At 40.6% G+C, this 15575-nt stretch overlaps 1 protein-coding gene across 4 annotated transcripts in view; it reads right to left on the reverse strand.

Annotated features, from left to right (window-relative positions):
* LOC141265406 (uncharacterized) overlaps nt 1–15575 on the reverse strand; it is a 124645-nt gene that overhangs the window by 53111 nt on the left and 55959 nt on the right. For all 4 annotated transcript variants that reach the window (XM_073678462.1, XM_073678459.1, XM_073678461.1 and 1 more), the window contains exon 8: nt 7325–7364. In XM_073678462.1, the coding sequence (XP_073534563.1) occupies nt 7325–7364 (40 nt within the window). The remainder of the gene's footprint in view (nt 1–7324; nt 7365–15575) is intronic.

A 15575-nucleotide genomic window follows, 5' to 3' on the forward strand; every position in this document is an offset into this window, starting at 1 on the left:
GCCTTTTTACCCAGCTAATTCTCCTCTTTTCTCTGCTCTATGTAGAAACAGAAAGTCACTTCTCCCTGCAGAAATCATTCCTCTCTTCATCTGATGACTCAGCCTTCTGCCAGGGACTTTTGCAGTGACTCATGAGTTACACAGGGAAAATTGACCTCCTGTTTCTACATAGAGCTTAGCTAGTCAGTTGTTAATCAAGTGATGTCATGGATCTAAAGAAAAAAAGAAGAATTTGCTGGGTAGAAACGCAAAATGAGTAATTTTAAACACCTTTACCCCCGAAGGTTGTTTGCTCGTTAATGACCAGGCCAATTTTTACAATTCTGACCACTGTCACTTTATGAGGTAATAACTCTGGAATGGATCCTACGGATTCTGAGACGGATTGTTCGTGACATATTGTATTCCATGATAGTGGTAAAATTTATTCGATATAACTTGCGTTTGTTTATTTGTGAAAAAGAACGGAAATTTGGCAAAAATTTTGAAAGTTTCGCAATTTTCAAACTCTTGAGTTTCCATGCCCTTAAATCAGAGATTGGTCACACAAAATAGTTAATAAATAGCATTTCTCACATGTCTACTTTACATCAGCACAATTTTGGAACCAAAATTTTATTAATTTTTTTCATTAGGAAGTTTGTAATGGTTAAAAGTTGACCTTATTAAAGAAGTTGTCCACTACTTTATATGAACCCCCCCCCCAAAAGTGTTTTTGTAAATACCTTGCGGTGCCTTTTCTGCCTCTGGGCAGCGCTATCGGTGGCCGTTCAGAGGCATCAAGTGACCAGTCACTGATCTCACGTCAAGTGAGGCGTGACATCAGTGACGCGCTCCCCTCGGTGGATGCTGGGCTGTGGGCGGGGTTACCCCATGCGTCACACCCAGCATCCAACGCGTGTTTTCCCAGTGAATGAGGAGAGGGAGAGTGCACGGTGGATGCCGGGTGTGACGTGCTGGGTAACCTCGCCCACAGCCCAGCATCCACCGTGGAACGCAGAAGTGAGTACCCCCTGCTGCAGCCGGAACTTGACGTGACATCAGCAGATGTCAGAGCTGGGGATCAAGTGATGCCTGTGAGCGGCCAGTGATAGCGCTGCTCACAGGCAGAAAAGGCCCAAAAAGGTATTTAGAGAAACACTTATGGGCCCTGGGGGAATACATTGGGGGATCATATAAAGTAGTGGACAACCCCTTTAATGCTTCAGGCGCTTCACAGGAATTTTTGGAATGTGGAAGAAAACAATGAACATTTAATTTTTTTTCACAAAAATGTTACTTTAGACACTCTTTTTTTTTTTTATTTCCGCAAGGGTAAAAAGAAAATATGGACCCCAAAATTTTTTGTGCAATTTCTCCTGAGCAAGTGGATACCCCATATGTTGGAGAAAACCACTGTTTGGACGCACGGCAGGGTTTGGAAGGGAAGGAGCGCCATTTGACTTTTTGAATGTAAAATTTGAATAATTAGCGGATGCCATGTCACATTTGGAGAGCCCCTGATGTGCCTAAACATTGGAAAAACCCACAAAAGTGAGACCATTTTGGAAACTAGACCCCTCAGGGAACTTATCTAGATGGGTGGTGAGCACCTTGAATCCCTAGGTGCTAAAACATTGAGCAGTAAAAATAAAATTTTCACATTTTTACCATGAAAATGTTTTTCAGCCCCAATTTTGCATTTTCATAAGGGTAACAGGAGAAATTGCACCATACCATTTGTTGTGCAATTTCTCCTGAGTACGTTCATACCCCATATGTGGGACAAAACTACCGTTTGGGTGCATTTCAGGGCTCGGAAGGGAAGGAGTGACGTTTTGGAATGCAGACTGATGGAATGGTCTGCAGCGTCCAGTCACGTTTGCAGAGCCCCTGATGTGCCTAAACAGTGGAAATGCCCAACAAGTGCCCCCTTTTTTGGAAACTAGCCCCCCAATGAATTTATCTAGATGTGTGGTGACCACCTTGAACCCCCAGGTGCATCACAGCAAATTATAATATTGACTTGTGAAAATAACACACTTTTTCCACAAAAATGTTGCATTAGCCCAAAAAAAATTATTTTCACAAGGGTAACAGGAGAAAGTGGACCACAAAATTTGTTGTACAATTTCTCCTGAGCATGCAGATATCGCTGTAATCGCACCGACTCGAAGAATAAAGCAGTCTAATCACTTATACTGCACGAGGAACGGTGTAAATAATAAAAACAATTCTTCATCTCCTACTGATTTGTTCATTCTGCCTCCCAAAGATTTCAGTAAGGCTTGGCTCACATTTATCTTGCCCTCTATGCTGAGCACTTGCACTGGGGTTTGTGTGTAAATCTCTGAAATACGTGATTCAGATAGAACTGCCGGCGAAAAATTCCCTATAATGAGGCAGACTGAGGCACTGTGGACGCCATCTGGCCTGTGATCCGGCAGTGTGTCTTTTTTAGGCGTACATAAAATAGCGGTCCGCCACAGTTTTGTGCAACTCTGAAAAGAAGGAAACAGTTGAACAGAGGCCAAACAGAGTCCAGAGTAACTCTGCTGCCTCATTATAGTGAATGGATACCTCGGGGGTTTCATCTGAATCATGTTACTCGGAGGTTTAGATGGAAACCCCGATATAAATGCTTCGCGCAGAGCACAGGATAAATGTGATTCCAAACGTTATGTTAAATGTTCCCAATAAAAGCTTCAACTCCATCCACAAAAAAAGCAAGTCCCCACTCAGGTCCGTCATCTGGAAATATAGGGGCTTCCACGTTACTGGTAGCACAAAATTACCTCACCCTCCAAAAGAAATCCAGCGAATTCTGCAATCCAAAATACAAATGCGCCCCACCCTTCTGAGCTCCACAGTTTGCCTAAAACGCAGATAGAGTCCACATGTTTGCCATTTCTGTAGAGATGAGAGCCAGTCTAATTTTTTGGGTACATGTCTCCACAAGCACATACTGGTCACTATAACAGCAGTTTGAAATTTTCACTCCGCAACATCCACTGTTGCTTGTTTTTGGAAGAGAGTCAAAATAGTCACTACACCTGTAGATAAATTCACAAAAGGGTAGAATATCCAAAATTGGGTCACTTGAGGGGGGGGGGGGGGGGGGGATTCTGCTCTTCTAGTACTTACGGGCTCTATATATGGAGTCCGCAAACTATTGTAGAAAAATCTGCGCTCCAGGAGACAAAAAGCGCTCTGTCCCTCCTAAGTCTCACAGTATGACTAAATTCAGCAGAAACTGTTGGACAAATCTTGGTGCCATTTTTACCCATTTCCCCAAGTGTGAAAATGTAAAATCTGGGATTAAAACATTTTTGGTGGTAATGTATTTTTTATTCACTGCCCAATGGTATAAAATGCTGTGACACACCTGTGGTGTCAATATGATCACTACACCACTAGAGGAATTCATTGAGAGGTGTAGTTTGTAAAATGGGGTCACTTATGGGGAAGGGGGGGATTTGGCCCTTCTGGCATCTCAGGGGCTCTGCCAATGTGACATGGCACCCTCAAATTAGTCCAGCAAAATATGAACTCTGATATGGCACTTCTTGCCCTCTGAGCTTTGCACGGTGCCTCAAAAGTAATTTTTACACACATGTGGGGTATCTGAGTACCCAGGAGAAAATGCACAACAAATTTTGGGGTCCATTTTCTCCTGTTACCCTTGTAAAATTAAAAAAAAAGGGTCTAAAGTGAAATTTTTGTGAAAAAAGTTAAGTTTAATTTTTTCCTTCCACATAACATTAAATTCCTGTGAAGCACCTTAAGGGTTAATAAACTTCTCGAATGTGGTTTTGAGCAGATTGAAGGGCGCAGTTTTTAGAATGGTGTCACCTTTGGGTATTTTCTGTCACAGACCCCTCAAAGTAACTTCAAATGTGATGTGGTCCCTGAAAAAAGGATTTTGTAAATTTTATTGTAAAAATGAGAAATTGCTGGTCAACTTTTAAGCCTTATGACTTCCTAACAACAACAAAAAAATAATGTTACCAAAACTGTGCTGATGTAAAGTAGACATGTGGGAAATGTTATTACGGCAACTATGTTGTGTGACATGACTCTGATTTAAAGGGCATAAAAATTAAAAGTTTGAAAATTTTCACAGTTTTCGCCAAATTCCCGATTTTTTTCACAAATAAAATGCAAGTCAAATCAAAGAAATTTTACCACTATCATGAAGTACAATATGTCACGAATAAACAGTCTCAGAATCACCGAATCCGTTGGAAGTGTTCCAGAGTTATTACCTCGTAATGTGACACTGGTCAGGAAAGCTTGAAAGGGTTAATATATTTTTTGTGTGTTTATTATGTCTTGTGCCTCTGTATTTTTTTAAATAGTCTTGTCATTTTGGTGTCCTTAATAAAATCATGAATTTATTTAACAATGGATTATTTACTCCTTATTACTCAAAGTAGTTCTTCTTTGGTATATCATGTTCTGTGTGCTCGAGTAGTGTTCTAAATTTCACCTGTTTGTGTGGTTACATTTTGGGATATATGCCTTCTATTATAGGTTGAAAGTGGTGCAATATAAGCCTTGGAAATGCCTTATGTCATATACAGAGGGATCTTTTATTAGGTTCTCATATAACATTAGTTGGCTTACTTTGTCCAACACAGCCTTCCGCAAAGGCTTTGCCCAGTTGTTGGACAAGGCACAAAAAGTAACAAAACAATGTTAACATACTAAATCTGTTGGAATTTATGAAAGACTAATGTTTCTTGCAGATTTCAACCGAGTTTTTGCGCTTTTAGCCTGATAAATATGCCCTAGACAGGCAGCTGATTGCCAGGTCTTGTCACATGCGCCTTCATCATGACATTTTGAGAACAGCAAACCTGTAGCGTCGAGGTGGAAAGTTGGAACAAGTACAGGAAGATATCATGCAACAAAGAAGAGGCTGAGGGAGAGTCAGCTCAAACAACTGTGCATATGCATCAGGGAAGAAGTCGCACGGACCTGTCGGATTCACTCTACACTGTGTGCAGAATTATTAGGCAAATGAGTATTTTGATCACATGATACTTTTTATACATGTTGTCCTACTCCAAGCTGCATAGGCTTGAGAGCCAACTACCAATTAAGTAAATCTGGTGATGTGCATCTCTGTAATGAAGAGGGGTGTTGACTAATGATAAGGTGTGCTTAATTATTAGGCAACTTCCTTTCCTATGGCAAAATGTGAGATGTCTTGCAGAGGGATGCAACAGTCTTGAAATTTCCAAACTTTTGAAGTGTGATCACCGAACAATCAAGGGTTTCATGGCAAATAGCCAAGCGTGAAGCGTGTTGGCCAAAAAAGGCACAAAATAACTGCCCATGAATTGGAGGAAAATCAAGCGTGAAGCTGCCAAGATGCCATTCGCCACCAGTTTTGCCATATTTCAGAGCTGCAACGTTACTGGAGTATCAAAAAGCATAAAGGTGTGCGATACTCAGGGACATGGCCAAGGTAAGGAAGGCTGAAAAACAACCACCTTTGAACAAGAAACATAAGATATTTTTTGGCCCATTCTTGACGTTTTATCTTAAGACTGATTTTTCAAAGGTTTTATAGACTGATGAAATGAGAGTGACAATTGATGGGCCAGAGGCTGGATCAGTAAAGGGCAGAGAGCTCCACTCCGACTCAGAAGCCAGCAAGGTGGAGGTGGGGTACTGGTATGGGCTGGTATCATCAAAGATGAACTTGTGGGACCTTTTCAGGTTGAGGATGGAGTGAAGCTCAACTCCCAGACCTACTGCCAGTTTCTGGAAGACAACTTCTTCAAGCAGTGGTACAGGAAGAAGTTGGTATCGTTCAAGAAAAACATGATTTTCATGCAGGACAATGCTCCATCACATGCATCCAACTACTCCACAGCGTGGCTGGCCAGTAAAGATCTAAAAGAAGAAAAAATAATGACATGGCCCCCTTGTTCACCTGATCTGAACCCCATAGAGAACCTGTGGTCCATCATAAAATGTGAGATCTACAGGGAGGGAAAACAGTACACCTCTCGGAACAGTGTCTGGGAGGCTGTGGTGGCTGCTGCACGCAATGTTGATCGAAAACAGATCAAGCAACTGACAGAATCTATGGATGGAAGGCTGTTGAGTGTCATCATAAAGAAAGGTGGCTATATTGATCACTAATTTTTTTGGTTTTTGTTTTTGCATGTCAAATGTTTATTTCTAAATTTTGTGCACGGATATTGGTTTACCTGGTGAAAATAAACAAGTGAGATGGGATTATATTTGGTTTTTATTAAGTTGCCTAGTAATTCGGGACAGTAATAGTTACCTGCACAAACAGATATCCTCCTAAGATAGCCAAATCTAAAAAAAAAAACCACTCCAACTTCCAAAAATATTGAGCTTGAATATTTGGGTTGAGTCTTTTGGGTTGATTGAGAACATAGTTGTTGATCAATAATAAAAATAATCCTCTAAAATACAACTTGCCTAATAATTCTGCACACAGTGTAGAAATCCAGTAAACTGATACCTTGACTGAGGCTGAAATGTGTGGGTAAGCAGAGTTTCTAATGTTTCTAATATTTGATGACGTTTTAAATTATTTAAAATAAACGTGAAGTTTTACAACCACAGAAAGTTCTTTTAGCAAGAATATAATTCCCCTTTAAGAGAACATATACCGTATTTTTCAGACCATAAGACACTTTTTTCCCCCCAATATTTGGGAGGAAAATGGGGGGTGCGTCTTATGGTTTGAATGTCATCTGCAGTGGTGGTGAAGTGGGATCACAGGGCCCTCCAGGAAGGCGGTGGTGGTGTCAGTAGAGGTGAGGAAGAGCGGCTGGGGCTGGGGCTGGGGGCTGGGACCTGTGCCTGACCAGTACTAGGGCTAGTGTCGGGCCGCGAGGCAGTGCGGCCTGCGTAGGTTTCTGGTGTGCATGCCATTTTCCTAGAGCTGTGACCTACAAGAAAATGGCCACGTACACTAGAAACCTGAACAGGCTGCTCTGCTTCACCACCTGGCCTCGGCCCCCGACACGTGCCTCGGGCCCCGCCGGGCTGAGGGCCTCAGCCAGGCACAGGCTCCACAGCATCTGACCTCTTCTGCTGCAGCCGCCGACTTCCTGAGGAAACCTGCCACCTGTGACCCTCGCTCCACTGCCCCCAGGTAAGATACCGTACCTATTCAGACTATAAGATGGACTCCCATCTTATAAAAATATTTTTTTTTTCTATTTTACACCTTTGGGGTGCATCTTAAAGTCCGAAAAATTCGGTACTTATAAACTAGCAAATGCCACAAAATCATTTCCCAAAAGTATTAAAATAAAAGTTCAAGTGTTCAATACCTTTAATAAATACCCACCAGTACTGAAAGACCACTGACTTCGTGTTCCGTCCAAAACCTAACGAAAGAGAATAAAAGAAATAAGCTGGACAATCCAAAACAGAATTGACATTTAGTTATTGATAACTTAAGAAGCAACAAAACTGTACAGTGAAAGACAAAACGTCAGGCTAATACTTTAAAGTGGAAAGAGAACCAGGCTAAAAAAAATGTAAGGACAATCCAAGATCAAAATTAAATTGTATACCAGTAATAAAAGGAGATGTGTCAAGTTTATAATTATTCCCTATAGCTACAAAAGGAAATAACTTATTGATTGCAGGGGTCTAACTATTTTTACACTCCCCAAGCTAGAGAACAAGGCTCTACATAGCCCCAACAGAATGAAGCAAAGGTCCAACATAAGCGCTTCAACTCCATTCATTCTCTATGGGACTGCTGGAAATTGACGACCACAGCACTTGGCTCACTCTTAAGAGTTAACCCCTCATTAAATTGCTGTGATAGCAGCACATTAAGAGTTTGACAGAGGAAGAATACTACCTTTGTCAGCCCATTGGCACCTGTACTGTGTAACCGCAGTGTGCCAATGGTTTGCCATTTCAACCGGAGGCCCAACAACGGTAACCAGGTCTGTCTCAGCCTATCGGGTGCTCCTACAATCGGGGTTTGGTATAAAAAGTGTAGTGCACTACCAATGTGATAGTAGGATCACATGTTCAAGTTCCTTTGGGGAACTAATAAGCAATTTAAAAATAAATTAAAAAAAAAAGACTCAAAACATCACTTTTCTCAATAAAATATGATTTAATCTGAGCCCGCACCAAAGGGAGGGACCTGACATGTGTCGTGGTATGGCACATATCAGAAAGGGGTTAAGGTCTTAGACACAGCCAGTGGTTTTAAATGACAAAACTAAGATCAGTATCTATTTGCTTACAAACTCTTTACAGACTTTAAAAAACAAACAAAAAAAAAAACAAAACAAATTTTTCCACTGATACTATGCTCACATTTAGAATAAAAAAAACAAACAAAAAAAAAGGTGTCACTAGTAGCTAAAAATGGCATGTTTAAAAGTAGCTCTATTTTTTTGCCCCGTTGTCCAAAAACACTGCAAATAGATGTTTTGGGGTTTTACCATTTAACATAGAAAGGACGCATTTGAACATGCGTTTGACTTTTTTTTTCTTTTTCCCCAGCATTTTTCTGTTAAGCTGTGTGCTCACGATGCGTTTTTTAAGCGTTTCCGCAGCGGCAAAAACGCTGCAGAAATGCTTAAAAAACGCTTGGTAGAAGGCCTGACATGTTCCCCAATGATAATCCGCATGTGCTGTGCACATGCTGCGGAAATTTCCGCTGCGGATTATCATTGCGGGAAAAAACGCAGCACTACCAATTATTTTGCGGAAGTGCTGCGTTTTCGCCGCCATTGACTTGCATTAGACCGCATGGATTACGCATCACAGTATATGTAGATGCGCATTCCATGTGTTCTAATGTGCGGATGGTACCCAGGTCTAGAGAAGAGGAGACTCTTCTGGACCCGGGTACCATAGAACCTGTAAAAAAAAAAAAAAAAGAAGAAAATAAAAAATAAATATAAACTTACCTTCTGGCGGCCCACGGTGCGCTCCTCCTCTCATGCCAGTTCGCGATGGACTGAAGGACCTGCACTGACGTCATAGTCATGTGACGGGTCACGCGATGCTGACGTCGGCAGATCCTTCAGTGCAGTGTACCGCGGCCGGCAGCCAGGATGGAGGGAAAGCAAGACACCGGGGGCCATCAGAGGGTAAGTATATATTTATTTTTTATTTTTTGACATTCTCTCGGGTCACACTATATAAATCCATGCTGTTTGCATGGATTTATATAGTGTGACCAAGTTGACAAGCACTTTCCAAGTGATGCTAAAATCGCTTGGAAAGCGCTTGTCAAGCCGCATGCGGAAATACAAGTGAAAAACGCTTCACATCCGCATGTCCCTGGCAGGAAAACAATCCGCATGCGTTTTTTTCTGCCAGGGAGATGCAGAAACGTGCAGGAAAAAATCCTGAGCATTTCTGCATCGTGGGCACATAGCCTTAACAAGACGCGATCCATTAAACATGCGATTCCAAGATTTGTCACCCTCAACATTAAAACTGCAAAACCAAGAAAAAAAAAAAAAAAGAGTCATGGAATTATGGAAATCACAGGATCCATAGATAAAGTACCATAGTTAAAGTAGCACTCCCATCAAAGTTTTTATCTTCTGAATATATTGCAGTCATCATATTCTATAGCACTGCGCACTTACAATTGCTCATTTTGCCTTTCTACACAGCTAATTCTTCTGTTTTCCTTTAGGTCCATGACATCAGGAGATTAAATACAGACTAAGCTCTATGTAGAAAAAGAAGGTTAATTTTCCTTGAATGACTCATGAGTCACTGCCTATTACACTGGCAGGGGGGAGGAGAGAACATATGCTGGCGTTATACAAATAAAAAGATTATTAGCCGAGTCAGGAGAATTAACAGATGAATGAAATTTGAAGGGAAACTAGACTCCCTGTTTCTACATAGAGCAGAGAAAAAATAAGAATTTACTAGGTGGAAAGACAAAATGATGAATTGTAAATACACAGTGTTATATAATATGATGACTGCAATATATTAACCCCTTCCCGGCATTTGTAGTATGTATACACGTCATGGAAGGGAAGGATTTCCCGACCGATGAAATATATGTACTTCATGGCGATCGCCAGGCGAACAGAAGCTGTGTGCGAGCGATCACCGCCGGATGTTCATCTTACATGACAGCTGATACTTGGCTCTCACTGCCAGGAGCGGTGCCATTCCAGGCAGTTTAACTCCCTAAATGCTGCAATTGATATCGATCGCAGCATTTAAAACGCAAGCAGAGGGAGGAGGCTCCCCCTGCCCTCCAATCAGCGCACACGCAATGTCATCGCGAGTGGCCATTCGTTGCCATGGTGACCCGACATCATCATGAAGACATCCAGATCACCAGGCTCTAGACCTTGGTTTAACAAGTTTATGTGAGAGCAAGCTGACAGTTTTAGTGCATTACATTATCACAGCAATCAGACTGCTGAAAGTAAAAGTCCCATAGTGGGACAAAGTAAAAAAAATAAATATAAATCTAAAAAAATAAAAAAAATTATATTATAATGGCATCACTCTGTCCGCAATGGCCTGACCTATAAAACAGTCTCACTAATTAAACCCTTCAGTGAACATTGTAAAAAAATGAAGCTTTTTCATCACACAGCCAAACAAAAAGGTTAATAAAACGCGATCAAAAAGGAGAATGTAAATATAAATGGCATAGTTGAAAACATCATTTTGTCCAACAAAAAACAAAGCTGCCATATAGCTTCATCAGCAAAAAAAAAAAAAAGTTAAAGCTGTTAGAATAAAGTGATGCAAAAATAAAATTATTTTTTCAAGAAAATCGTTTTTATTGTGTAAAAGCACCAGAACATAAAAAATGATAAATGTAGTATCACTGTAATCGTACTGACCCGTAGAATAAAGCTGCCTTTATAATTTTACCACATGCTGGGAAGCATAAAATAAAAAAAATTAAAAAATTCCTGAATTGCTGGTTTGTTCATTCTGCCTCCCAAAAATTGGACTAGAAAGCGATCCAAAAATGTAATGTGCCCGAAAACGGTACCAATAAAAACGGCAACTCGTCCCGCAAAAAAACAAGCCCTCACATGACTGTCGGCAGTACTATGGAAAAATTATAGCTCTCAAAATATAGCGTTATGTTTTTTTGCAAATAACTTTTAGCATGCGACAGCAGTCAAACATAAAAAAAATATATAAATCTGGTATCTCAGTAATCGCACTGACCCGAAGAATAAAGTCATCAAATCAATTATACAGCACGAGGAACGGCGTAAAAAATAAATAAAACCAATTCTTAACATGCTGTTGATTTGTTCATGCTGCCTCCCAAAGATCGCAGTAAGGCTCGGCTCGCATTTATCTTGCCCTCTACACTGAGCTCTTACACAGGGGTTTCCGGGTAAATCTCGGAAATATGTGATTCAGATGGAACCCTCGAGCGGAAGATTCCCTGTAACGAGTCAGATGAAGGCATTGATTTGGCGGTGTCAGTCTACATAAAATCGTGGTCCGTCAGTTTTGTGCACTTCTGGAAAGAAGGAAACTACTGAATAGAGGCCAGATGAAGCATGGAGAGAAGAGTAACTCTGCAGACTCATAGTGAATGGATCCCTTGGTGGTTTCATCTGAACTATGTCATTCGGAGATTTATATGGAAAACCCGATGCAAGTGCTCAGTGTAGAGCACAGAATAAAGGTTATCCCAAATGTTAAAGTAAAATGTTTCCAATAAAAGCTTCAACTCAATCCACAAAAATAGCAAGTCCCCCAATCAGGTCCATCATCTGTTAACGGAAATTTAGGGGGCTTTCACAATACTTGTAGCACAAATGTTCTGGAAAAAAGCACTATGGCTCCCCACACCCCCAAAATAAATTAAGCAAATTCTTCGCTCCCAAATCCAAATGCCCCCTCCCTTCTGAGCCCCACAATGTGCCTAAACCACATTTAGCAACCACGTTTGACATTTCTGTAGCGATGAGAGCCAGTCTAACTTAAGGGTGCATGTCTCCAGAAGCACGAGCTAGGTACAAAGTACTGGGTACTACAATAGCAGATTTGCAATTTTCACTCAAACATCCACTGCTGCTTATTTCTGGAAAATACCCATGGAGTCAAATCATCACTACATGTACATAGATAGATTTCCAGTCGAGTATAATTTCCAAAGTGGGGGTCACTTGAATGGGGATTCTGCTCTTCTAGCACTTAGGGGCTCTGTATATGGAATCCGCAAACTATTCTAAAAAAAAAAAAAATCTGAGCACCAGGAGGGAAATAGCGCTCCGTTCCTTCAGAATGTCGCCGTGTGGCTAAGCAGTACTGTACGGCCACATATGGGGTATTTCTACGTTATGCAAAAATTGTGGGACAAATTATGGAGCCATTTTTACCCATTGCCCAGTGTGAAAATGTAAAATCTTGGGCCAAAACAACATTTAGGTGGTAAAAATGAAATTTTTTTCACTGCCCAATGGTATAAAATTCTGTGACACACCTATGGTGTCAATTGTATCACTGCACCCCTAGATGAATTCATTGAGAAGTGTAGTTTGTAAAATGGGTTCACTTATGAGTGGGTTCTGCTGTTCTCACACCTCAGGGGCTCTCCTAGCGGGTCATGGCACCCGCAAACCATAAAAGTAAAATCTGCACTAAACATGGCGCTCCTTCCCAGCTGAGCTTTGCACTGTGCGTAAAAAGTATTTCACGATTACATGGAGGCTATTGGTGAACTCAGAAGAAATTTCACAACAAACGGAGTTCCATTTTTATCTGTTATCCCGAAAAAAATATATATTAAAAACTTGGGGCCAAAACACTTTTAGTGGTAAAAACGTGATTATCCTTTCTTCACATCCCAATGGTCTAAAATTCTGTCGTCTCAACATGCTCATTGCACCCCTAGATTAATTGGGCGGTATAGTTTGTAAAATTAGGTAATTTATGAGGAGGTGGGGAGGGGTTCTGCGGTTCTGACACCTCAGGGGCTTTGTCAAAGTGACATGGCCCGCCTCAAACCATTCAGGCAATATCTGAACTCCAATACGGCACTTCTTCCCTTTTGAGCTTTGCACTGTGCCTCAAAAGTCCGTTTTCGACCATATATGGGGTATCTGTGTTCTCAGGAGAAATTGCACAACAACCTTGGAGTCAGTTTTCTCCTGCTATCCTTGTGAAACTTTGGAGCTAAAAGAACATTTTTGTGGAAATGGACTTAATTTTCATGGCTTTACATTATAAACTTCTGTGGAGCATCTGGGGGTTCAAGTTGCTCACCACACATGTAGATACATTCCTCGAGGGGGCCCAGTTTCCAAAATGATTTCAGTTGTGGGGGCTTTCTAATGGGACTCCCCAAATACGACATGGCTTCCGCTTTTGATTACAGCTATTTTTGCGTTCAAAAAGTTAAACTGTACTTTTCCCTACACATATGGAATATCGGCGTACTGAGGAGAAACTGCACAAGTTTTGGGGTCCATTTTCGCTTATTACCCTTGTGAAAAGAAAAAAATTGGGTCTAAAGTAAAATTTGTGTGAAAAAAAAGTAAAATTTAAATCTTTTCCTTCCACGTTGCATTAAAGGGAACCCGTCACATCCTAGCTACTATCTACACTGCCCCCACTGCTTTGTTAGTGATGCAATGTGCAGTTGGACGTGGTTTTGAGCAGTTTGATTGGTGCAGTTTTAGAATGGTGTCACTTTGGGGTATTTTCTATCATGTAGACCCCTCAAAGTCACTTCAAATGTAATGTAGTACCTAAAAAAATGGTTTTGTAAATTTTGTTGGAAAATTAGAAATTGCTCATCTTTTAACCCTTCTAACTTCCTAGCAAAAAAAAAAAACATGTTTCAAATATGACGAAGATGTAAAAAGTAGACATATGGGACATGTTATTTACAAGTCATTTTATACAGCATGACTAACTGGTTTAAAGATATAAATATTGAATATTGATAAATGTTCGCCAAATAAATTTATATTGGCCAAATTTTACCACGATCATGAGGTACAACATGTCACGAAAAAAATCTCAAAATCACTGGGATCTGTTGAAGCGTTCCATAGTTATTACCACAAAGTGACAGTTCAGAATTGTAAAGTTTGGCCTGGTCATGAAGGTGAAAACAGGTTCAGGGGAGAAAGAGTTAAGATAAAAATTTTGATGGGAGTGCTTCTTTAACAATATGCAAATGATGAAAAATGGAAACAAAATTCTCAAAACATCTCGATTTATTCACCATTGAGTACCGTACATAAATGTCAAACTCAGGCCCGTGGGCCAAATCTGGGAGTTTGTACTTAATTATGTATGGAGGACTACGTGGGGCCCATTATTCTGTATGGAGGACTATGTGAGGCCCATTATTCTCTATGAAGGTACAGTAGGGTCATCATACAGTGCATGTGGAGGATACTGTGGAGCAATCCACAGTGGTGATATACTGTGTTTGGGGGGCAATTTAACTTGCATCATATATGGGCTTCAATAGGAGAATTGCAAGTTGCAAAGTATGCGCTTCTGTGACACCCCCCCCCCAAATATTACGTTTTTTTTTATTCTGGTGAGGAAAGGGGGGGGGGGGGTTTCTATATACGCCCATGCCAGCGAGGAAATACCCAATTCTCCAGTCACGTGATCAGACCCTTAAGACCTATTAGTTAAAATGTACTTTATTCGTGCGTCAACCCCTTTTGCCCAGCAAGCCTGTTTGCACCTTCATGACCAGGTCAAATTTTACAATTCTGACCAGTGTCATTTTATGATGTAATAAACACTTCAACGGATCCTGCTGATTCTGAGATTGTTTTATCGTTACATAATGTACTTCATGATGATAGTTAAATTTCTTCGATATGTCTTGCATTTATTTATTGGGGAAAAAATGGAAATCTGGAGAAAATTTTGCAATTTTTTAACTTTTAATTTTTATGCCCTTAAATCAGAGTCACGCCACACAATAGTTAATAAAGACCAGCATTTCCCACATGTCTACTTTACATCAGCACAAATTTTTTTTAAAAAATTTTTTATTAGGAAGTTCTAAGGGTTAAAAGTTGACCAGCGATTTCTCATTTTGCCAACAAAATTTACAAAACCATTTTTTTTTTTTTTTTTTTAGGGACCACATCACATTTGAAGTGACTTTGATGGGTCCATGACAGAAAACACCCAAAAGTGACACCATTCTAAAAACAGCACCCCTCAAAATCTCAAAACCACATTCAAGAAGTGTATTAACCCTTCAGGTGCTTCTCAGGAACTGAAGCAATGTGGGAGGAAAAAATGAACATTTTACTTTTTTTTTTTCTCCACAAGGATAACAGGAGAAAATGGACCACAAAATGCGTTGTGCAATTTCTCCAGAGTATGCTGATACCCCATACCCATAATTGGGGGAAAACACGAAAGGGCTCGGAAGGGAAGGAGCACAGTTTGACTTTTAGAATGCAAAATTGCGTGGAATTGAAAGTGGACGCCATGTCGGTTTGGACAGCTCATGAAGTGCCTAAACAATGGAAATGCCCCACAAGTTACCACATTTTGGAACTGATCTACCGTTTCCTAGTATGTGAATTTTATAATGTAGTGGCATACGCAAGTTGTATAAAGTG

This window comes from Phyllobates terribilis, unplaced genomic scaffold, assembly GCF_046119375.1.
Source record: "Phyllobates terribilis strain yellow unplaced genomic scaffold, ASM4611937v1 Scaffold_4__5_contigs__length_816908805, whole genome shotgun sequence".
NCBI lineage: Eukaryota > Metazoa > Chordata > Amphibia > Anura > Dendrobatidae > Phyllobates > Phyllobates terribilis.